The sequence below is a fragment of the Hydra vulgaris genome, chromosome 09, assembly GCF_038396675.1.
Source record: "Hydra vulgaris chromosome 09, alternate assembly HydraT2T_AEP".
NCBI classification, from domain to species: Eukaryota; Metazoa; Cnidaria; class Hydrozoa; order Anthoathecata; family Hydridae; genus Hydra; species Hydra vulgaris.
The window spans coordinates 16,762,301-16,786,365 of record NC_088928.1 but is presented as its reverse complement, the minus strand read 5'-3'; the positions used below and the strand labels follow the sequence as shown (position 1 = coordinate 16,786,365).

The 24,065-nt window shown below is 26.9% G+C and overlaps 1 protein-coding gene across 1 annotated transcript in view; it reads right to left on the bottom strand.

Annotated features, from left to right (window-relative positions):
* LOC100201752 (symplekin) overlaps positions 1–22,927 on the bottom strand; it is a 42,151-nt gene extending 19,224 nt beyond the window's left edge. Inside the window, exons 1-11 of the mRNA XM_065804880.1 lie at positions 22,713–22,927; positions 16,793–16,858; positions 16,578–16,631; positions 16,305–16,378; positions 15,999–16,125; positions 11,181–11,231; positions 10,959–11,014; positions 4,516–4,624; positions 4,316–4,419; positions 215–312; positions 32–90 (exon numbers count right to left, since the gene is read on the bottom strand). Coding sequence (XP_065660952.1) covers positions 32–90; positions 215–312; positions 4,316–4,419; positions 4,516–4,624; positions 10,959–11,014; positions 11,181–11,231; positions 15,999–16,125; positions 16,305–16,378; positions 16,578–16,631; positions 16,793–16,858; positions 22,713–22,820 — 906 coding nt within the window. The 5' untranslated portion in view covers positions 22,821–22,927. The remainder of the gene's footprint in view (positions 1–31; positions 91–214; positions 313–4,315; positions 4,420–4,515; positions 4,625–10,958; positions 11,015–11,180; positions 11,232–15,998; positions 16,126–16,304; positions 16,379–16,577; positions 16,632–16,792; positions 16,859–22,712) is intronic.
* Positions 22,928–24,065: the final 1,138 nt, after the last annotated feature.

Genomic DNA, 24,065 nt, shown 5'->3' with positions numbered 1-24,065 from the left:
GTCATTTATGACATCATAATATAAATCATACCTTCAGAGTTTTCCTAACACTACTGACTTGAGACTTGGATAATGTTGGTGGAAGATTAGCTAATAATTTTCTTAACATTATTAAATTGAATTTAAAACAACACAATACAAAAAAACAGTACATTTTTTACAAAAAAATACAAAGCAAATTTAGAAAACTATAATAAATAAATAAAAAAAAAACCATGTAGTGATTCAAATGATTGGATGATGGTGTGAAGTAATGATGGTCTCTGTTTCCCAATATTGGTCAATGAGCTTAAAACAGCCATCAAATTTACACTAAAAAAATATTGCAAAGATAATTAAAAACATATATTATAAATGGAGCTATTTATTTATTTAAAAATGGCTGTAAAAATTAAAAGCTAAATTATCTTGTTATGTTTTAACTACTATATTATATAAATAGTAGAGATTTCGAAAGATTGAATTTATTATAAATTATCCAGAGGTGGAAAGTAACAAATTACATTAACTCTTGTTACTGTAATTAATGTTTAAAAATGCTTAATAAGAAAAAGAATTTAATGTCTTTTTCTTAATAAGCATTTTTTTTAATGTTTACTTTTTCTTTTACTTAAGTATATATATTTTTAAAGTAGTGTACTTTGCTACATTTTTAAATTATATATGTTACTGAGTAAAAAAATTAATTTTGTGATTAATTATTAATATTACATATTGATACATTAATCACAAAAAGTATGATTTAATTCCTTTATTTGATAAAAAAAATAACACTTTTTTTATAACTTTGTTTCCTAACAGTTTTCACAAATCTTTTATTTGAAGTTAGGAGTCATCCACAAATTATGCCATGCGATTGAAAAAGGAAGGAGAGGGGTTATGGACTTTGTGACAATTTGTTACAAGGGGTAGGATTATTCGATTTTATGACGGAACTTTTTTTTTTAGTTTGAAGTCTTGAAAAAACTTTTGATTTATAGAGTGCCAAGCCAAACATAAACCCCTTAGTTGATGTATGTACACTAGACTGCTGTTTCAATTTAACTTAAACTGGAATTGACTCTTTAAATTGACTTAAATTTTAGTAGACTAATGTATACTCATGATAGAATAAATATTATGACTTTATCAACTGTGATAAAGTTGTTATAGATTAGATAGAAATATCTTTAGAGGTTATTTGTCTGTTAAGTAACTGTTAATTTATACAACTTTATATACAACTATAGTAGCACAAAAAATAATGTATGTACACTTCCCCCACCCCCCACACCCCCATACCTACTAGTCAGTCTATGTATGTAACTACCCTGAGGGAAGGACTATATCTGCCATTTTATGTATGCATAGATACATGAAAATGGCTTCCTAATTAGCCACGCCCTCTAACTAGAACTTTTAATCAAGCAAGGCATCAATACTTTAAAATATTAAAAAATTACAATTTTTTTTTGCATTCAAATGATATTTTTATTGAAGGTAATTTTTTAATGATATTTTTACTGAAGGTATTATAAAAATATCATACACATGCCTTGTTAAAATTTCAAATTTTTTAATCTTTTAATTATTTTCAATTATTCATATTTAATTTTTACTTTTTTTTCTTGTTTTAAAAAAAAAATTAAAATAATTTTTAAACAAAATTAAAATAGCTGTTAAAAAAGAAACACTGTAACTTTTACTCTGAGTACATTTTTAATACAACTTTCTCTTATCAAAGTTTATATTATATAGTAAGATAAGTTCGGAGGTTGAAAAAGTTTGAAGTCAAGTAAAAGTTAATTGAATGAAATTTTACTCAAGTATAAGTAAATGTTACCGGTCAAAAAGTTTTCTCAAGTAAAAAAAGAAATATTTATTGGCTTTGGTAAATACATCAATTATCTTATAGCCTGCTACCACAAAGGAGTGCCACTACATTGACTGAGGGTTTGGCATAGGGCAGCAATCTTTTCTTTTATTTACTTAATTTATTACGCCAAATCCTGAGTCGATTTAGCGGCACCCCCTTGCAGTAGCAGGCTATAGGATAGTTGATGTATGTACTGAAACCAATAAATATTCCAATAATGTTTAAAAAGTCTATACGGAGAAGATAATACAAATAATATCAGCAAAAAAATAGCTATATATATATATATATATATATATATATATATATATATATATATATATATATATTTATATATTTATATATATATATATATATATATATATATATGTATGTATGTATGTGTATATATATATATATATATATATATATATATATATATATATTCATAAGACATAACTAAAAACAAGTAGATTTAAAAATATTTTATATAAACTGTTACTTTATTTATTTTTCAAATAATATATCAAGTTGAACTGTTTTTAATAATTTACTAATAATATATATATATATATATATATATATATATATATATATATATATATATATATATATATATATATATATATATACATGATTTGGTAGGAGTAATTGAGTGCACAATCAGTGAAATGTCTATCTAAAACAGACTTTACCAGCGACACAAAAAAAAACTATTATGCATTTTACATAATAGTTTTTTTTTTGTTAAGTTCAGTCCTCAAAGAATAATTTTTAAAATAAAGAATATATTTAGATCAATCTCTAATTAAAACCATTGATTAGTTTGTTAATATTATTTTGTTATGCGTTTATTCTTATTTTCAAATATAAAGTTTATTTGTTACGCTTCTTCTTTGTAAAAAAAATTTTCTAACTTGAAAAGTTTAAAAACAGCGCTGAAATAACTCCAAGCAAGAGAGCCAGTAAATATAAGAAAAGGCTTTAGTAATTAAAACTTGAATGATTAAGTTTGATACTTCTAAAATTGATTTTGTGTTATTTAATTCAAATTTAAACGAAAATTTTTTTACAACCATTTATAAAAAAGATCTTATTTAAGTTAATAACTACTATGTAATAATTAAAAAACCTAACTATAAAAATATTGTGTATTAAAACAATTTTTTATTTTTAGAACAAATAGTTTACATAGGTATTTTTAGAACAAATAGGTTACGTAGGTATTTTTAGAAAAATAGGTTATCTAGGTATTTTTAGAACAAATAGGTTACATAGATAAAATTTTATATTTTATTTTTAAAAAACTTTCGATTGAAAATTTAAAACTTTAAATTTAAAAAGTTTTTTAAAAACTTTTAAAGCTCTATAGTTGTTTGTTGTAATTTTATTTCTTTTTTTTAATAATTTTTTAATATAGTTTTTAATAAAATCCTTATACTAGTCATTTAAACTTATTGAGTTTATTAAAAAATAATTATGTCTAAACATTAAAATCTTCAATAATGAACTTTCTTACCTTAAAGAAGCTCAAACGTATTAGTGAACAAACACTTTTTTATTCTTTTTATTATTGCATAATTCTGCAATACTATAAAGCAGTATTTTATATTTAAATGCACTATATGTTTTTTATATATGTTTTTTTTTACTGTTTTTAGTTTATGTAATTAAACTACAACTCAACTCAAAAAATATTGTATTTTGCACAGGCTTTATTTCATTTGTGTAAAATGACTTACACAGACAATGAGGTGGACACAGAAGATTGCTTACCATTCCAGTTAAAGCCTGTATATACATACATACATAATATATATATATATATATATATATATATATATATATATATATATATATATATATATATATATATAGTGCTATACTTTACAGTTAAGAAAACGTGTTTGTGGTAAAAAATGACTCTTCGCTTGTTTGTGGTTTTAAAGCTGACAAAATTAAGGTTAGATTATGTCAAAACACATTAATTTAATTATTGGAAGTATTTAAACCACAAAACCACAAATTAAAATATTAGAATCTTTTTAAAAACACTCTGAATGTTATTTTATCTTTTAAAAGTAAAAACATTCTGAATGTTTTTATTTTTATTTTTTAACTGTAAAACATGTGCGGAGTGTTGCTACATAAACTATCTTATAGCTTAGGGTTTGCTTTAAGCAGGCAGTCCATCAAATAATTAAAGAAAAAAAAAAAAATTTCCGCTCTTTAAAATAAAAAAAAAACATAAAACTGACATTTTATGGTAAAACTTAAAGACGATCATGTAAGAGTACATATATATATATATATATATATATATATATATATATATATATATATATATATATATATATATATATATATATATATATATATATATATATATATATATAGAACTCTTATTCTTTTTTTTAACTTTTAAATAATTATATATTAATACTTTAATGCATATTTTTAAATCTTTAAATTTTTAATTACCTTGAAATATTTGGTGATGCACACATGGCTAATAAAGCTTCCATTGTAGTTAAACCTTCATCTAAAAGTTCGCTTTGTTTTACTAATGGATGGTTCAAAGGAACCTAAACAAAAACCATCACACATATAGACAGAATAATTTTAACTAAATAAAAAACAAAAAAACTTGAAATAATAAAATAAATAATGAAATGACTTACTACATCAAGAGTTAAATCACCATCTTTCTTCCCTTGACTAGAAATTTCAGACGATTTAGAATGCACCAAAATTAACATCTCCATAAATTTTACAACATGAGTTCGAATTCTGATGAAAAAAGTAAAATATTTCAATTACTTGTGTTTTGGTTACAAGGATGTTTTTGTGGTATGCAAAAAAATATATCATTAAACAATTTTATGTTTAACCCACATAAAATAATCTCCGTAAATAAAACTTTTGTAATAAAGTTTAAAAAAAACAACCAATTAAACTTTATGCAAAGTATATTTGGGAGTTCAGGATTCAGTTTGTATATGTTAATAGTAAAGGTAGCTATAAGAAATAAGAAACAATATGTGATAGAGAACAAGGGATACTAACGGAGTGGTTACAACAATAAAAAGAAAACTTGATAAAAAATTTAATTTAGGCGATAATAGCTACTTCTTTTTGATAGTAGTGACCACCTTGGCTTTGGAGAGTTAAAAACAGTAAAAAAACAAAAATAAAATAAAAAGCGATTGAATTAGCAATTTGGGTTTTAAAACATTTTGCTTAAAAACAATTAATGAGACAATTTACCCGCATAAATAACTGACATAAATTTGATTTAAATTTGATACAGATTTGCTCGCATAAAATTTGTCTTTGATTTGTTCTACTTCACTGTTTATCAATAAGAACAGATTAATGTCACATTTGAAGTCCTTGTTGATGAAAAGTGCTTTTTGAAAGTACTGCCAAAGTTGATGAACCCCAACATCATTTACTAAAGAGGATATGATATTTTTGATGTACAAGTACTATGCTAGATAATGGCATTTGTCTTATCTAGTACTGCAATCACTTTCTGGTTAAAGATATTTGTGCCCCAATGTTTCCTGGGGTGTCCTTTACTTCAGACCCTAGTAGACAATGTGCAGCTGTGAAGTCATTTGATTACTCAGTATCAAAGGAACAACTTGATGGCAATGAACCATCGTATGGGATTTCACCTTTAGACTGTTGATTTGCATAGTGAACAGCAGAAAAAAATGTTTTATAGTCATCAGTCCCTACAAATGCTTCATTAACTGACTATGACAAGAGAAACAGGTCTTTAATCTTCTTGATAATGTCTGGCTAGTGTTGTCATAAATTTTGAGACTTGATCCGGAAAAGAAACATGCGTACACTTGTGCACTTGGTTGACACTTTCATGTCAGTTTTATATTTTAATATTAGTGTGCAATGTTGTTTCACAACATCTCAACCACAAAAGTATTGCTATTGTTTGGCATGAATGACTAACTAACTAGACTTTGTCTATGTATAGTTTTAAGTTTTATTGATTCAGTTATATTTTAAATAAGAGATAGGTAAATAAGTAACCAAGACTGTATTAAGTAAAAATTTATTAAAGAATAACATTGTCTAATTATATTATACTTAACTTTCTGCTCATTTATGTTTTTAAACACAGCTTTTGAAACAAACGCAAACAACAAAATAATATTGCTGAAAAAAATTCAAACAACAAGAAAACTTTGCAGCCTTATATTTATTTTTTTTTACTATTTTTTTTTTTACTATTTTTTATTTAATTCACCTCCTCAAGGCCAAGAAGGCCACTACAGACAAGGAGGCTACTTATTTGTGGTTATAACCCTCTCTCAACTCTATAACTCCAAACACGGCCGCTACGCGGAAAAACGAGTTGAGGACAGTACTACATATATTTGCATATCTATTTGTATTAAATTATTGTTAGACTTTAAGTAATAAATGTTTTTTAAATTGTTCCTCATTTAACTTTGTTGAGTTATGCAATACTTTGGACTGTTGTTCTATGTTTTAAATCACAATAAAATTTTTATTTAATTCACCTCTTCAAGGCCAAGAAGGCCACTACAGACAAGGAGGCTACTTATTTGTGGTTATAACCCTCTCTCAACTCTATAACTCCAAACACGGCCGCTACGCGGAAAAACGAGTTGAGGACAGTACTACATATATTTGTATTAAATTATTGTTAGACTTTAAGTAATAAATGTTTTTTAAATTGTTCCTCATTTAACTTTGTTGAGTTATGCAATACTTTGGACTGTTGTTCTATGTTTTGAATCACAATAAAATAAAACTTCTTTTTAAACTTTATTTTTTGTTAAATATTGTAGTAATATTATGTGTTTTTGTGAACCTTGACACAAAAAATTTTTTTTTATCACAAAACATAAAAATGAAGTAGGCAACTTTTTGCTGACCTCAAACACTTTTAGGTCAGCAGTTTTTGTTTTTTTTTAGTTCTGATTCACTCCCAACAAGACTGCAAGCAACCACTATTAAAATGGAAGTTACTAAAAAGAAAGAAAAAAGTTATAGAGCAAGGAAACGGTTGACAGAAGACTTTAAAAGTTGAAGGTTGTATGAGTCAGGAAAACATGAAGATGGGGGAGAGTTCCAAAGGGTTGAAGTTCCAGGCAAAAAAAACTAGAATAAAAGTTTTTGGAGCATGCAGTTAATGAACATGCAGTTAATGAAATGAACAATCTGTTTTGATCAAAAGTCAAAAGAAATTGCATCTATGCCATGAAGTGCAATATAAAATAGTAATGCACAGATACATTAAACAAATGAGACTTTAATGAATGACGAGTCAAGTGAGAATGAGATTTAGTTGATGAAACTAGAGATAACTGCTCCTTTGAGCAGTGACTATGATATTATTTGTAGAAAAGAGAAAGAGATGCAATTTTATGACGATGAGAAAGAGGCTCAAGCTTAGCAGATTTAACTACGTTTATAATGCATTTTTGGACCTTGTCAGAGCATCATTCTAAGAACCAGCCAAATATGACAACAGTATTCCACTCAGGGACAAATAAGAGATTTGCAGAGGTAGAGAATGGAATCAGGAGAGAAAATGGCAAGCACGATAAATAGAAGCTATCTTAGTAGATGCTATCGATTGTATATATGGTTTCCATGAAAGGTCGGTAGTAAATAATAATCCAAGAAGACGTAAAGAAGAGGACTCAGTGAGATGGTTGCCATTCATTAATATAGGAATGTCCTATATATATAGAACTGCAAACAACTATTGCAGTAAATAACTGAGTTTTGTTAGAGTTAAAACTTTTAGACCACTGTGAGCCCAAATCTGTTACAAGATCGGCTGCCTGTTCTAAGCGATTGAAAAGAGAAGACTTTTTGTCAAGACAGAATTATAAAGTTGAGTAAAAGCAAATCACCAAAAAGAGCTACTTTAGATGTAAGGTTGTTGGGAAGATCATTAATGTAGATAAGAAACAAAATAGGACCAAGGATAGAACCTTTAGGTACCCTAGAAGTTACTGGAAATAAAGAAGAGTGTTGGCCTCCGAGGATGACTTTAATAAAGCGGTTAGAAAGAAGCTTTTGATTATCTCAAAAACTTTCCCAGATACACCAAACAAGCTTATGGAGAAGACCAACATGTCAAACTTTGTCGAAAGAGATATGTCAAGAGCAATAGCCCTAGCCTCTCCACCTCCATCTAATGCACGATAAAATCTTTTAGTCACAGCAGTTAGCAAATCAGCTGTAGAGTGAGAGGATCAAAAACCGTATTGATTGTCTGACAGCAAGTTATTCGATTCAAGATGGGATGTGAGAAACTTGTTTATCAAAGACTCAAAGACCTTGCTAATAACAGAAAGAAGACCGATTGGACGATAATTGGAGGGGTCAGAATGTTCATTGGAGTTTTTGAAAATTGGAACAACACATGTCATTTTCCAGCAGGCAGGAAAGCAAGACTCAGTCAAGCATTTATTAAATAGAGAAAAGTACTTATTAAATAGAGAAAATCTAAGAGAGTTCTGGAGAACAATTTTGTAAGATTGTGACAGGAATGTTGTCTGGTCCACAAGCTGTAGAAGAGCTTAATCGAGATATGAATTTAACAATGGAAGCTGGAGTGATTTGAATGTCTAATAATGGGTTAACCTGTTTAATCAGAACAAAAGGAAGAGAATGGCCATAAGATTTGAGAGTTGAATTAGAAGAAAAGTTCTTTGCAGCCTTATGCTTGGGAGAGGTAAAAAGATCAGTCCCATGAATGAGAGATGGAATGTTAGATCTTCCTTTGTTAACAATGCTGTTAAAGATTTTCCAAAAGTCTCTAAGGCCTAACTTCTGAGATAAGATACGAGATTTAGTGAACTGAGAATAATGGAATGCAATAATAAATAACTATTTGTTCTCAAGAGAGTTGTTTTTTTAAAAAAGATGAAAAAAATGATTATGATTAGATATAGCAGCTGCACAAGAGGGTAAAAACCATGGAGTAAAATGAGGCTTGGCTTGGAACTGACAAGAAGGAAAAAATGCATCCATTCCTGCATGAATCCAGGAGGTAACATAGGAAGCACATCAGTTGAGAGGGAAAAGACATCAGCCCAAGGACTGCCACAAAGAAAATCATAAAAAAGAATCCAGTCAGCTTTAGGGTAGTAGTAAATAGTGTGATGATAGGGTGAGTCCAAAAATGAAGTACAAAATGAAAGGTTTAAAGAGATCATTGCATGGTCAGAACCACCTAAGGAAGAAAAAGGAGTAACTGAATACAAACTAGGAACAGAAACCAGACATAAACCAAGGAGTAAAGGTAAATGATTAGGGTTGTCAGGAAAACAAGTCATAAAGTTAACTATCTGAGTAAGAGATTGAGAAATGCAGAAGTTAGAGGCTTTAGTGCCGGTTCAGTGGCATTAGAGCCGAGCCATTCAGTGTGATGAGCATTAAAGTCATCGATAACAACAATATTGGCAGAGGGTAAAGAGAGAGAATGGTCAATTTGATCAGAAATTATATCTAAAAGAGTGCAGCCTTGGGAAGAAGGAGAACAATAAAGAAAAAAGAGAAAAGTGATAGAGTGAAGAGGTGCTAAGCGGAAGGTCAAAGGATTCGAACCTGATTTCACGACCAAATAAGTGAATTGATGCGTATGTGTACCCTTACATCAAGCATGTGACTATTGGAGTCTTTGCAAATTTTATTTGTGCCCCAATGTTTCCTGGGTGTTTACTTTACACACCCAGTAGACAATATGCAGTTGTGAAATCATTTGATTACTCAAATTGAGCTGTGAACAATCTAGTCCACAGCTCAATAAAATTGAGCTGTGGACCAGATTTTTTATGCATTACTATTAAACCATCATCGCGATAAAAGCCTAAATTGTTAATATTGATTATTTTACTTAATATATCTAAAATATTTAGTCCATCAAATTCACAAATTTTACTCCATCATAACTGCCCATTGTTACATCAAAGCAGTCACGTTTATTTTTCTTTTTCCAAGTTTTTTTAATAAAATAAAGTAAGGTTTTTCTGCAATGTTTTATTATACAAACCGTCTCTTCTTGAATAACTGTGTGGATTTTTGCAAAATCAATTGTTTTATCTAAAATATCTGCAGTTATTGAGGGGTAAAAAACATTAATATCAAGTTGAATAAGTGTACATTCATTTTTATCTTCGATTATGGAGAACCAATATATAACATCAGCTTATAATTTATAACATTTTTCCACTGTTGCAAATTTAGTTTATTATTAAGAATATCATTAATTTTGTCCAATTTAGTTTTGCTTACCTATTTCACTTTTTTAGGGAGTCAATGTTAGTTTTGAAAATTTGGTTTATTATCTTTAAGTATTACAAAAGCTTGGGCAGGGGCAGTTGAATTAGTTCTGTTTCAAGATTTATTTTTTTAGCGATACTTTGGGCTTCTAAATTAATTGCATTTTCCAAACTTTTAAGGGCTTTCTCATAAGTGTCTTTCTCATAAAGTATCTTTCTCATAAATTTGTAACACTGCCACACTAAATTTTTTTCATAGTTTTCTGTTGTGAGTTGGTAAATATTATTTGTTTCATCAGCAAAAACCAAAATATTAGGATTTTTTTTAACATCTAATTTTAGTTCTTTTTGAAATTTGTTATTTATAGGTCAAAACTTTGTTGTTTGAATTAAGTGTAATATATATGTAAGTGTGTATATATATATACATATATATATATATATATATATATATATATATATATATATATATATATATATATATATATATATATATATATATATATATATATATATATATATTTATTTATTTTCATGTTTCATTTTCCTGACTTTTTTCATCAATAATGTTTTTAATAAGTCTAAGGTTTTATCGTAAAATTTTGAACAAAATCAAGACTATTTTTATTTCACTATAAAAATTAAAACATTTAGGACTTTAAAACAGTAACAACTTATCTATTAAATTTCTAATACTTCTATCTTCTAAACAGTAACAACTTATCTATTAAATGAAATCTAGTTGACTTAAGTCAAGAGTTTTACTGGCCACCAATGTAACTATATAACTGTAAAAATGTTACACAAGAATAAAAATAACATCTTATACATACCCATCATTGTCTGATTCAATCATTCCACAAATATGCCTTTTCAATTCGCACATACACTAAAAAGATTGTTAACAATAAATATAATATTAAAAATAAAAAGATTTATTTTTAAAGAATAATTTTTAAGAAAATTATGTTCAAATAAATAAATTTATTAGAGAAAAATAAAAAAAATTAAAAACCCTAAAAAATAAAAAATTTCTGTTAACAATATTTAACAACCTCCCACATCTCACGCACATCTTCTTTAATTGATCGAAGTTTACAAACTAACTAAAAAAAAAGGTTTTACATGAAATATCATTACTAAACAAAACAAAATGCACAATTAACAGAAATTTTCTAGCACATCCCTTGTTTTATAAAAAAATACAAAAATAAGATATTTTAATGTCAACCCAAAAACAAAGAGAAACATTTTGCGAGAGATCACACAATTATCTATTTGAATAATTTGCCTAATTATCTATTTGAATAACTTGCCTAATTTTTTTACTGGTACCTTAGTTGGATTTACTCGCCTACTATTAAGTTGGGTTTACTTTTCTATGGGCACATAACTTGGGTTTACCTGCAATATAAGATTAGCACAACTGATAAGTAAACTATCTAATTCAAATATATTTAAATATACTAAACTTTTGGTTAGTATAATGATCCTTCTTAGTAATAATTGTAATAATGGTAAAAATGAACATAATCCAGCAGCTCATTTAGCTAATTGTTACTAATTTATAACATATTGGTGCTTTTGCTAAGTTAATTTTTAGATGTACAAAGTACATGTAGAAGAAATACCTTGTACATCTGCTTATTTAGCTACTTGTTACTCATAGATTGTGGCATAGCAACAATTAAGACTGTGGCATAGCAACAATTAAATATAAATACAAAAAGAATGTTTTTATTTAGAAGTTTAGTTTTACAATAAAAATTTTACATTCAGATTTCACATTCAGATGTTAAATTTACATACAGATATTAGAACAAAGATAAAAATATAAATATTAGATATTAGAACAAAGATATAAAATTATTACAAGTGGAAACGGAGTTTCTAAAGCAACTGAAGAAGTTCTAAGACTATAAATAGAACTCAAGAAGCTCTAAAAGAGTTTAACTGGAAAAGCTGTCCGTTCTTCTTGATCATCAAGGATGGGCCATTGGTTCTTCATTGGTTCTAGACAATACAAGCTCAAATACTGGTGTAGACAATAGCTTTTTGTTAATTTAGAAAAATAATTTTTCAATTTAACAATTTAAGTTAACAATTAAACGAGTGTCATCAACTAGGTCAGAAATTCAAACGTTTGTAAATGAAAGTATTTTTTTTGATTTAAGTACTGATTGAAGAAAATTATTTGAATTAACTATAGGTAAGAGTGCACACTACATTTTCTAAAAATATGCATAAATATTAGAAAGAAAATATTAGGGAAGAAATGAAGTACATTAGAATAAAGGAGAATTATTTTTTAAACAAAGCATATTTTGACAGTTGTCAAGACAAAAATAAAGATTAATAGAGGAATATTTAAAATATAAATAAGACAGACAATGCACCTAAACAGTACTAACAATAATAATAAACAATAAATTGTTTTATAAACACTAACATGAACGAAAATATACAAACAAACAAAAAAAAAGTATGCATACAGCAATGAAAGGCCTCAGAATGGAAAAAAAACATTAATGCCAATGTGTAAACATAATTTGTGTAGTGATTAAGTAACATTTTAATAAATTGTTTAATTTAGTTACTCTTTGGCAGAGGTGGAAAGTAACAAATTACTCGCGTTATTGTAGTTGAGTAGTTTTTTTTATGTGTACTTTTACTTTTGCTTAAGTATATTTTTTTAATTTTATTTATTGTACTTTATAACATTTTAAATCATATAAGTTACTGAGTAAATTTATTAAAAGTAAGTAAAATTTATTGCGTATTAGTAATTAATTCCACAGAAAGTATGAATTAATTTTTTTAGTTGATAAAAATTATTGCCTGTTTTAAAAAATTGTTTACATATATTTTTCAGTGATGTTTTAAATGAATTTATGAAGACATTAAAAACGTGCCTCGCTTTTGTTTCAAATTTTAATCTTTCTTTTAAAATTTTAAAAGAAAAATTTAAAACAAAGATTTAGTATGTTTTTATTTTATACAAAGTACTATGAAAAAACATGAAAACTAACTCGTTATTTTTAATTAATTATATATCCTAGTTACACAATTATTGGCATTATTATTGATTTGCAAGGGTTTCTATATTTGATTTGTAAGCGTTCATTTCTTGTGGTAAATTTTTCAAGCCATCTTTTCCCTTTGATTTGAGAGTATTTTAAGTTTTTTTTGAAAAAACTTAAAATGCTCTCTAATCAAATTGGAAAAGGTGCTGAAAATCTTTTTATAAATATTGATACTTCAAACTATTTTATCAAGTGCTGATTTGAGAAGTAACATTACAGAGCCGGTCTCAGACCATGATATTTAATAGAGAATAGAATTATAGATGGATTTACATTACACATTAGAGTATTATTATAAATGATATGTATTTCAAGACGCTTTATTCAACTAAAGTTTATGTATTTGCAGATTAATCCCTGATTTTGCGGTTTTTAAACTTAAATAAGTTTGAACCTGTTTTATAGTTTTTTTAATATTTTTTTTTCAACTGCATTTAGTTTTACACATACAATATTCTACACCTAAAACAATTTTTGTTTTTAAAAGATATTCAGGTCAACGGAATTCCCCTACAGTAATAAATTGTGCATAAAAAATGATATTTCAGGTCTGTCGAATGCCCATAATTTCCCATAAATGTGCATAAAAAATGATAACTTTTTGGTAAAATTATTAAATTTTTAAAACAATTTCTCAGAAAAGACATTTGTAATGATGTAACTGTTTACTCACGTTTGGTCATAATGGGTCTGCAATGTTTTTATAAAAAAAAATATACCCTATAAGACAAATATGTTGTTTAAATTCATCACTGCAGGATTTTAACCAGGGTGAAATTGCCATTTCGTATGTAATTTTTAATCTTTATACATTTTTAACTTTTATAGAAACCTTTTTTCAATGAGACTTTTAAATAGCTTTATATATTTATACATATATTTATATAAATTATAAACTTTTATATATATATATATATATATATATATATATATATATATATATATATATATATATATATATATATTAATATAAATTGTAAATATATATTTATATATAAAAATATTATAAATTAAAACCATTAAGCAGTAATTAATTGCTGTAAAAAACATTTTACTAGATTTATGAAATAACTTTTTTTTAGATAAAAAAAAATATAGTTTTAACAGATAACAGATAGTTTTAACAGAAAACAAATAGTAATAAATTTTTTCAACTTTTTTAATTTAAATTTGCTTTTTGAAGAAACTGATAAAAAAAAATTGCTTTTTAACAAAAGTTTTTTCTTTATCATTTTTCTTAATCATTTTTTTATCAATTTTTTAGATTGATCATAGAATGAACGTCGTTTATATATATATATATATATATATATATATATATATATATATATATATATATATATATATATATATATATATATATATATATATATATATATATATATATATATATATATATATATATAGTGCTCAATGTTCTTAAAAGAACAGAGCAATTATATATTATTAGAAAATCACTTAACAAAAATTTTTTTCATTTTACACTGTGTTTCATCAACAAAGATTCATGATTTCTGATGAATATATATATATATATATATATATATATATATATATATATATATATATATATATATATATATATATATACATACATATATATATATATATATATATAAATATATATATATATATATATATATATATCTATATATATATATATATATATATATATATATATATATATATATATATAGATCTATAGTTTGTTGTATTGGGAAGAGCGGAACGAAAAAAGTGATTCTTACGCCAACACATACGTCACTTTTAATTACTTTTGACTTTCGTCCAACATTTGCGTGTTATCAGAAAGTAAAAACCATTAATTTAATTACAAATTAATCGTTTTTTAAAAAAGCCGCAAACATACAAATTTAATTGACCAGAATGTTTTTTAAAACATTCTGAATGTTTTTAACAATATAAACAATATTTTTATTTTATTTTTTTTTTTTTAAATGTTTTTATTTTTGTTTTTTTTAATAAATTGTTTTTATTTTTATTTTTTTTACTGTAAATCATGCACGGAGTGCTGCTACATCGACTATCTTATAGCCTGACTCGCTAAGGAGTGCTGCTACATCGACTGACAAATAGCCTGACTTGCAAGGGAGTGCTGCTATATCAACTGACAAATAGCCTGACTTGCTAGGGAGTGCTGCTACATCGACTGACAAATAGCCTGACTCGCAAGGGAGTGCTGCTACATCGACTGAGGGTTTGGTTAGGGTAGGCAGTCTATCAATTAATAAAAAAAAAAAAAATCCGGTCTTGCATTTTAACTTTTACTTTTTGTCAACAAAATATGGAAGAAAACTTTCAGACAACATATAAGTGTGTGTATATATATATATATATATATATATATATATATATATATATATATATATATATATATATATATATATTAAACAACATATTTAAATTTCATTGATAATTTTTTTTATAAAAATATTGTTTAATTTAAAGATATTTTATAAATATTATATTAAGAAAAAGACTTAAAATGATTTTTCAATGTTTCAAATTTAATTACAATGTGGTACTTAAAAATAACCCACTGATGTAATTCAACTTTTAACAAGGTTAATATGTTTATTGAGTAAAGTTACATTTACTCACGTTATGCTTTTCTGCTACACAACAAAATCTTATAACATATATATATATATATATATATATATATATATATAATATATATATATATATATATATATATATATATATATATATAGTGCACACTTAAAAAAGGGAGATTTATTTATTTATAATTTAAAAAAAAACACCTACTTGAAGAGCAATTTTGTAAAGAGAGTTGCAAGCCAGCATGACACGTTTTCTAACACTAATATTCTCATCATCTAGCATATAGGTTAAACAGCCTACTGTTTTAGACAATAACTCTGGATCTTTTTTACTTAAAGAAAAAGTATTGGAGACATAAAGTAATTGCTTTAAAATTATTAATACTAAATAAAACTAATATAATATAAAATTTCTAATTCTGTGAAAAATAATACAATCAATAATAAAAAGTTAGAAAACAAATATCTAAAATGAAAATAAAAATGTAAGAAAATTTTGTAACAAAGTTACCATGTTTCTTCAATAAAAAGAACGACAAATTTTCGAATATCATGATGGCGATCTTGTTGAAATATCAAAACTTCCTGAAAAAAAAAAACTCTGTTCATGAGTAGACAACACGCAATTGTATTTTATTTGTATTTTTTATGGTGTGTTTTAAGAAGCATATAAATTTTTTTGTTTATATTTGTGGTTCATTTATATTTTATATTTTTACAACTTGTTCTCCTCCACAGAGACATCCTAAGTATATGAATTTAAGAGATTACTGAAAAAACTTACATCAAGAAAGTTATCAAGCAACGTTGGATCCTTGTTAACAATCAACTCTTGCACCTAAAGTATAAATTATTGAGTATAAGTAGCAACAGAAATTCTATAGAAACTCAGATACAGAAGTTTGTGCAATTTACTGTTGTTCAAACAACTTTTATTTTTGTCAGAGTAATTGAAACATCAATTCAATCAAACTAAATTTCACAGTTAAAATTAATCACCTGCTTTAAATAATTGAGCTTTTCTTCAACATTTGCTAGCTGTGCTTGGTTGAGCAAGTCGATAACCTGTATTTGAAAATACATATGGCATTACAAAACAAAAATATTACATGTTTTTAAAAATACATATGGCATTACAAAACAAAAATAATACATATGGCATTACAAAACAAAAGATAAGATATTTGAACTAGAAATCATTGTCTACAACAAAACAAGGCTTTAATCACAGCTCATTAGCACCACACATCACTCATCTAACTCAAATCACATTAGGATAAGGAAACAGTAACTTATTTCAATGTAATTTGTTTTTTATTTCTCATTTTAATTTTGCATTGTGTTGGATGTTAGTAATTTAAAAAAAAAACAATTATTTAATAGGGTAGTTTATATTAGTATTTTTAATAACTACAGTTAACAATTGTTAGGAATTTTTTTTTGGAAATAGTTAAAAAACCTCATTTATAAACTTGCCAGGGCCTGTAAATCGGGCCTGTAAATTAGGCCTGTAAATCGAGCTGAAGCTTGCCAGGGCTCGGCTTGGCTCGTTTACATATTAAGAGTGTTCAGGCTTGGCTCGAGCTCGTTTCGAACATGAGATTCTTTGTTCAAGCTTGGCTCGTTAAGGATTAGTATTGTTTGGGCTCGGCTCATTTTACATGTTGCTCAAGCTCGACGGGTTTAAAACTCGAAATAGTTATTGTAACCTGTTAGTTTAAAGCTCAATTAGTAAAAAAAATTGTTCGTTAAAGGCTCAAAAATCATTGTGAAAAGAGTTTGAAAAAAAAGTTTTATATATTTACTTTTCTGTTTTGCATAATTTGTACACTCTTAAACCCATTAAAAATGGTCTAAAACATATTGGGCCTGTTGGCAAATGACAATAGTCAATAGCAGCCTCACGTAATTAAATTGTTTATATTAATCAATTATTTAGTGTAATAAGAGTTATACGGGTCATATCTCATATGGTTACACTAACACTATATTTTTATTATATACTAATATATATAATATCACAATTTTATTTTTTACATATATATTATTATAATATAAATAAATAAATAAATATATATATATATATATATACATATATATATATATATATATATATATATATATATATATATATATATATATATATATTTGAGCTTTAATCGAGCCTATATGAACGAGCCTATTATGTTCAAGCTTGGCTCGTTTAATAAACGAGCCTAACTTTTTGTTCAAGCTCGGCTCGTTTACCATTCGAGCCGAACATGAACGAGCTCTTGTCGAGCCGATCACCGAGCCGTTCATGAACACGAGCCAGGATTTACAGCCCTATTTATAAGTGATTGATGTCAAGGGGTATAAGAAATGTGTAACTGAGTGATGTCAAGGGAAATGAGAAATGAATATCTTCAGTAAAAAAGTAGAATAAATCTGTTCAAATGAAAATTTGTTTTATAATACAGCACAGTTTTATGGAGCCAGTAAGTCTGATGATAGACAAATTATAAAGAGATATGACTTTACTTATATAATCCACAAAGATTTGAAAGCTATGAGGAAGACCCCTCAAAACATCGTCAGGATGAAAAGCTTGTGATACTAAGCAACAAAAATTCCACTTTGACAGCAATTGATTTAAATGCTCCACATTATTTTGTTTATATAATCATATTTGTTGATGTATGATCATATGTTGATGCTCCATTATATATTTATACTGGAACTATTGATCAAAAAATATACAAAGACATATGTAAGAGCATTGTGTTACCTCATGTAATAGATGAAATACCTTGTGGATATATATACCATAAGTTAAACAATCTCAAACACAAAGGCTAATTGGTTCAAGAAATCTTCAAAAATAGTATAGTTTGTATTTTGATCAATCAAGATAAATTAAAAAAATTAAGTAGCTTGTTAGTAGCTAAGTTGAGATTAGATGCCATTAATAGGCATACGTTGACTGTCAAATATTAAGCATCAAGCTTAAAAATTATGCTAATTTAATCAGAAAAATATTGCAATTAAATTCAGTTGATTTTTGAGGTAATTTAGTTGACTTTATGCCTTTTAGATGGGAAACTGTTCTTGATTGTAAATATAGTCCTAAAAAATAGTAATGTGATTTTGCATTTCTAATATACTTTGATCAAATATCATATATAAAACTTCTCTCAAGTGTTAGATATTGTGCAGTGTGAAAGAAAGGTCTACATGGAATAACTGCTTCCAACTACAATAACTTTAAAAAAAGTAAATGCAGTTTTTTGGTCGCAACAGCTCAATCCATTGTTGCAAGCTAATATTGGTAAGTATGGATAGATGGTAGATTCAACCAGTACATCATAAATTCAGAATTAATAGCAGCAGCAACTATCTATCAAAAATTTAAAATTGACTTTTTTAAAAAGTTTGGAAAGGCAATGAATAAAAATGAAATGATCTGGAATTCCTGGAGAACAAGATGCAACAGCAATAACAGCATGCTAAAAATAGTGGCAGTGCAAGTGCTAATTCAGCTTATGAAGAAGTCATATCTTTCAATTAAGATTGTAACAATCTCAATTGAATTCTTTTAATTGAGATATTTACATGACATTTGTAATGCTGCTGATAACATTATTTCAACATACATTAGCAGCACCATATTTCAATATTTCTAATAATGCTATATTTCTATTTTTTAGAAAAAAATACTTCAAATCACTTTTAGAAAAAAATACTTCAAATCACTCTGTTAATATTTCAGTAATTCCGTATATATTGATAAAGTTCATTCTTAGATGTAACTAGTGACTAGTTATTAAAAACAACTAGGTCTTGTGATGAAATAAAAATGTACTTGTTTCAAGCTTTAATGGTTAAAAAAGCAAAATAACCTACAATTGTATTGTTAATCTTCAAAAATCAATTTCAGGGGCTGCTGGTTCTGGTGCTAGTTTTTGGTCTTGCACAACAGTAATATGATTTCTGTGCCAGTTGTTTATTTATTCAGAAATTTTTTTTCTTGTTATTGATTGGCAGCTAATTAGGATAAGCTAAATTTAGAATGTGAAGTTCCTTATATTGTCCTCCTACTCACTACAACATTTCAAACTATAATATTGCTTATAATATGAACTATAATAATGTTTATAATATGAACTATAATAATAAAGGAAATAACACCTGGGTCATTTTATTTATTTTTATTATTAATAAAAATAAAAAAGGTTGGAATATATCAACATACTTAATTTTTAAGAATTTGAAAATAAGTTGTTAAAGAATGAAGAAATGATGAAGAAAAAAATAAAGTTGAAAGGCTGAAAAAAAAAATGTTAATAATTAACATTTTCATTTTATTTTATTAAAAGGAGAGCTTTTTAACTACTTAGAAAACTGGTTAATAGATTAAAGATTGCAAAAAGATACGAATTTTCTTATAAAAGTTTTGTTGTAAAAGTTTAAAATAATCATGGACTTCTTTCTTTCAAACCACAAAAAAGGTTTAACCGTTCTGAAAGTGATGAAAGATGATGAAACTTATATCAAGTAACATGACATCAGTAAATTGCCAACTATAGAGGAAAAGGGGATAAGAAATAAAATACAAAACAAAATAAATAAAGCCTAAAAAAGCAGGTGTGGCAAATAATCAGCAGCTTTTTTTCTAAGTTCACACTTTCTGATCAAATATATGTTAAAGAGTCTTTACAAAAACATCTTTTGCCTCATCAAATTACATAATAACAAAACTGTGTTCATGGTCTAATTTAGCTTCAAGTCTTTGTAGTAATCTGGGTATGAAATTTAATTTTATAAAATTAAAGTTAGATGTCATTTTATGGCATTGTTTTCAAAATTGTGTAATTTTATTAAAGTTAGGTTGGCCTATATTTAAAATCTATACTTTGTAGTTTTTTTAAATTTGCGACTTGTTTACAAAATGGTAGGTAGAATTATAATCTATGTTATTTCCTTAAATGTAATTAAAAGTTTTGCAACAAAATATTTGTACTTTCATCAGAGCATGATTTTTATAAGTAATAGAAAAAAAGTCCAGGCAACCTTTTTTTAGCATATAATTTATTTTATGAAACCTGTGCCATATGCAACTTGCGCAGTCAACAGGGATTTCTATGAACAATGGGGCAAATATGAACATCAGAACCAAGTGTATTAAAAGATGAAGCAACACACACAATAGAGCTAAATATTGTGCTATTTTGATTCAGTTTCCCTAAATATAATATAAATAAAAAAAAAGCAAAAACTTTTGCTTTGTTAGTTCAACAAAAAGCCTAGTAGTCAAAGAAGAAACCCTTAACAGTTATTTTAACAATATTAAGAAATGAAAGATATATCTCCAGAAAACATCAACAATTATGATGAGACCAATATAACAGATATCCAGGGTCCAAATATGTTATTGTTTATTGTGGTCATGGGCACTATGTTGTAAAAAAACAAGAACATTTGAAAAAGTCAACTATTATTTTGTTTTTCAGGCAAACCTGTTTGAGAATTTTTGCTGCTTATGGTTGTCTATAAAGCAAAGAATCTTTACCAGGGTAAAATTATAAGTGGACAACCTATAACTGTTTACAATATCACCTTTAATGGGTGGTTTGATGGTAAAACATTTACTAGATGGCTCATGGAGATATACTTGCCTGTTGTTATTTTAAAAATCAAAACAACATTGCTGATTAGTGATAATCTTGATTTTAATTTTTCTGCAAATGCAAACTCTCACCTCTCAACTCTCTGCCAACAACTAGATGTTGCGTATTTAGAAGATTAAAGCAGTTGTGGAGGAGTATTCTTTTAATGTAGAGAGTAGAAAGTTATATAAAAATAACTATTTCAAAAAAAAACATACCTACAGGGGTGAAACGCCATGAAAAAGAAGATTATTATGAGCTCAACATTGAAAACATTGACTTCATATGCAGAACATAGCAATTTATCATATTTAATCATAACCAAATTTTTATACTTAAATGTCCATAACTTTATGTAGAATAGTAATTTTGTTAAGAAGTTTTCACTATTATAATACTATTTTTAGCCTTTTTCCAATGATATATAGCGATCAAATATAAAAAAAAGTTTGAAACTTTTACACATATACCTATATGTTGTGTTCAAAGTCACCCCAAATTTGCTGTTTATTCTCATCCTGTTTTAAAAATACAAATATGCTTGTTCTATTAAAAAGAAAAAAAGTAGCATTAGGATAACAGTTTTCTTATATGATGCAATAATATTTAAAAACAGTTCATTGTCACCCCTGTTGGTGCTAACTTTTATACTTGCTGTTTATTAATACAATATATTAAATTTAGGCTGTAAAATAAATATTTTTCTGCTAATTCTCTATACAAAAAAAGAATATGTTAAAGCAGGGCATACTAAAATAACTACTAAAGGTAGTACTAAACGCCCTTTAATAAAGGCCTTTTGTGCGCCCTTTAGTAAAGGCAGGGCATACAAAATAAGAATATATTAAACGCAGGGCGTATTAAGATAATTACTATAGGTAGTACTAGGCAGGGCGTACTAAAAATATAGTTATTTTAGTATGCCCTGATTAAAAGTATATTATCATGTTTTAAGTTGTAATTTTAAAAGTCATAAATGTAAAAAAGTAACTAAAAAGACAGTAAATAATAATATAAAATGATGTTAAAATCTCAGAAAATTAGTTAAAAACATTTAAATAGTAACCTAATTTTAATTGAGATATTTTATAGCTGAAAATTTAACTTAAAAAACTTTTTCAATTAAAAACATAACAAATTTTCATTTTTTATTTATAACTTTTAGTAATGTTTCTGATCAGAAATAGTTTATGGTTGTAAAATATCAAAAGTAAAATATGCATAAATTAGGAAAAAAAGCAGGGGAAAAAGTAAAATGAATATGAATAACTTACCCTCTCTGAAGTGGCTTGTATTGTTGCATTTTGTGTTTCAACATCTTGCCCATGAAAAAATTGAGAAGCTTCACCAGCACCTGATTGACTCTTTCGCTTGGAACTCATTTTTTAATGTTTACAAATTACTCGTGTTTGTGCAGCATTTGCACCAATTGATGATTGTCGGAAAACGGATAGAGTAGCGTCATCAGTCCCATTTTTAACGCAAGTTTAAAACGGGAGGCTGAATAAGTGCGAATTCGTGTATAACACTGTAACACTTATCCCAGTTCTTGCTTACTATTCTAAAATAGTGGCAGAATATCACAGTTATTGAAAACGTTTTGAAGTAAGTAAGTAGCAAAAAAATTAACAAAATATAAACTAAAACTGCTATAAATCCTTAACCAGTTAACCATTCGGGCTGTAATCCAGAGTTTGGTGCGGCAAAATTCTACATTTGCGTAATTATAAGTGGCGTTATTGGATCAGCTAAGTTGGCATTATCAGGATCTATGCTAATCATGAAGTAGAGCCACTTCAGATATAAGATTATCAGCAAGATCATTAGCATAAATAAGAAACAATACCAGGAGCAAAGATAGAACAAGAATAAGATAGAACTTCGAAGTACCCAAGAAGTTACTGGTATATATGATTTTATTGATATGAGTTGAACATTTTTAATTGTATTTGACTAAAACATCTTTTAAAAATCTGCTAAACTTTTTTTTCTGTTTAAAACTATTGAAGTAATTTGTTCCAAGCTCTTTTGATTTGACAATTAACACCAACATTTAGTGGCTGCAGAATGTGTGATTAATGAGCTGGTAAACAAATTAACAATTGACTTTTTTTCAATCCATATAAGTACGACCTGATAGGTAACATCCCGAGCAGCACAAATTAGTTGGCCTAACGTTAGCCCAACGTATTTGTGATTGTTGGCCCACCAAAGTGCTTTGATTGGCCGTAGGTTGGCGTCGTGTCGGCATATGATCGCCTGCCCATTGTTCCTACGTTGCCATTGTATATTCTCAGCGTTTTTGGCAAAACGTTGGCCTACTCTTGGTTTTGAATTGTTAGCGCAACGTTGGCCCAAACAAATTGCTACAGTTGGCTACTACGTTGACCTTACATTGGCGCACCGTTAGTGTATGTTTGTAGGGGTACCCTAACAATATGTTTAGGTTGGTGTTGTGTTGGTATATGATCGTTATCTATTGAGATAATGTTGGCATTGTTTTAATCAACGTGTTTGGCAATACGTTGCCCCTTTCTTACTGCTATGTTGTAGGCGCAACGTTAGCCAAACCGAGTGCTTTGAAGCTAAAACGTTTTTTTGATAAAGTGGGCTAGTTGGGTACAGTT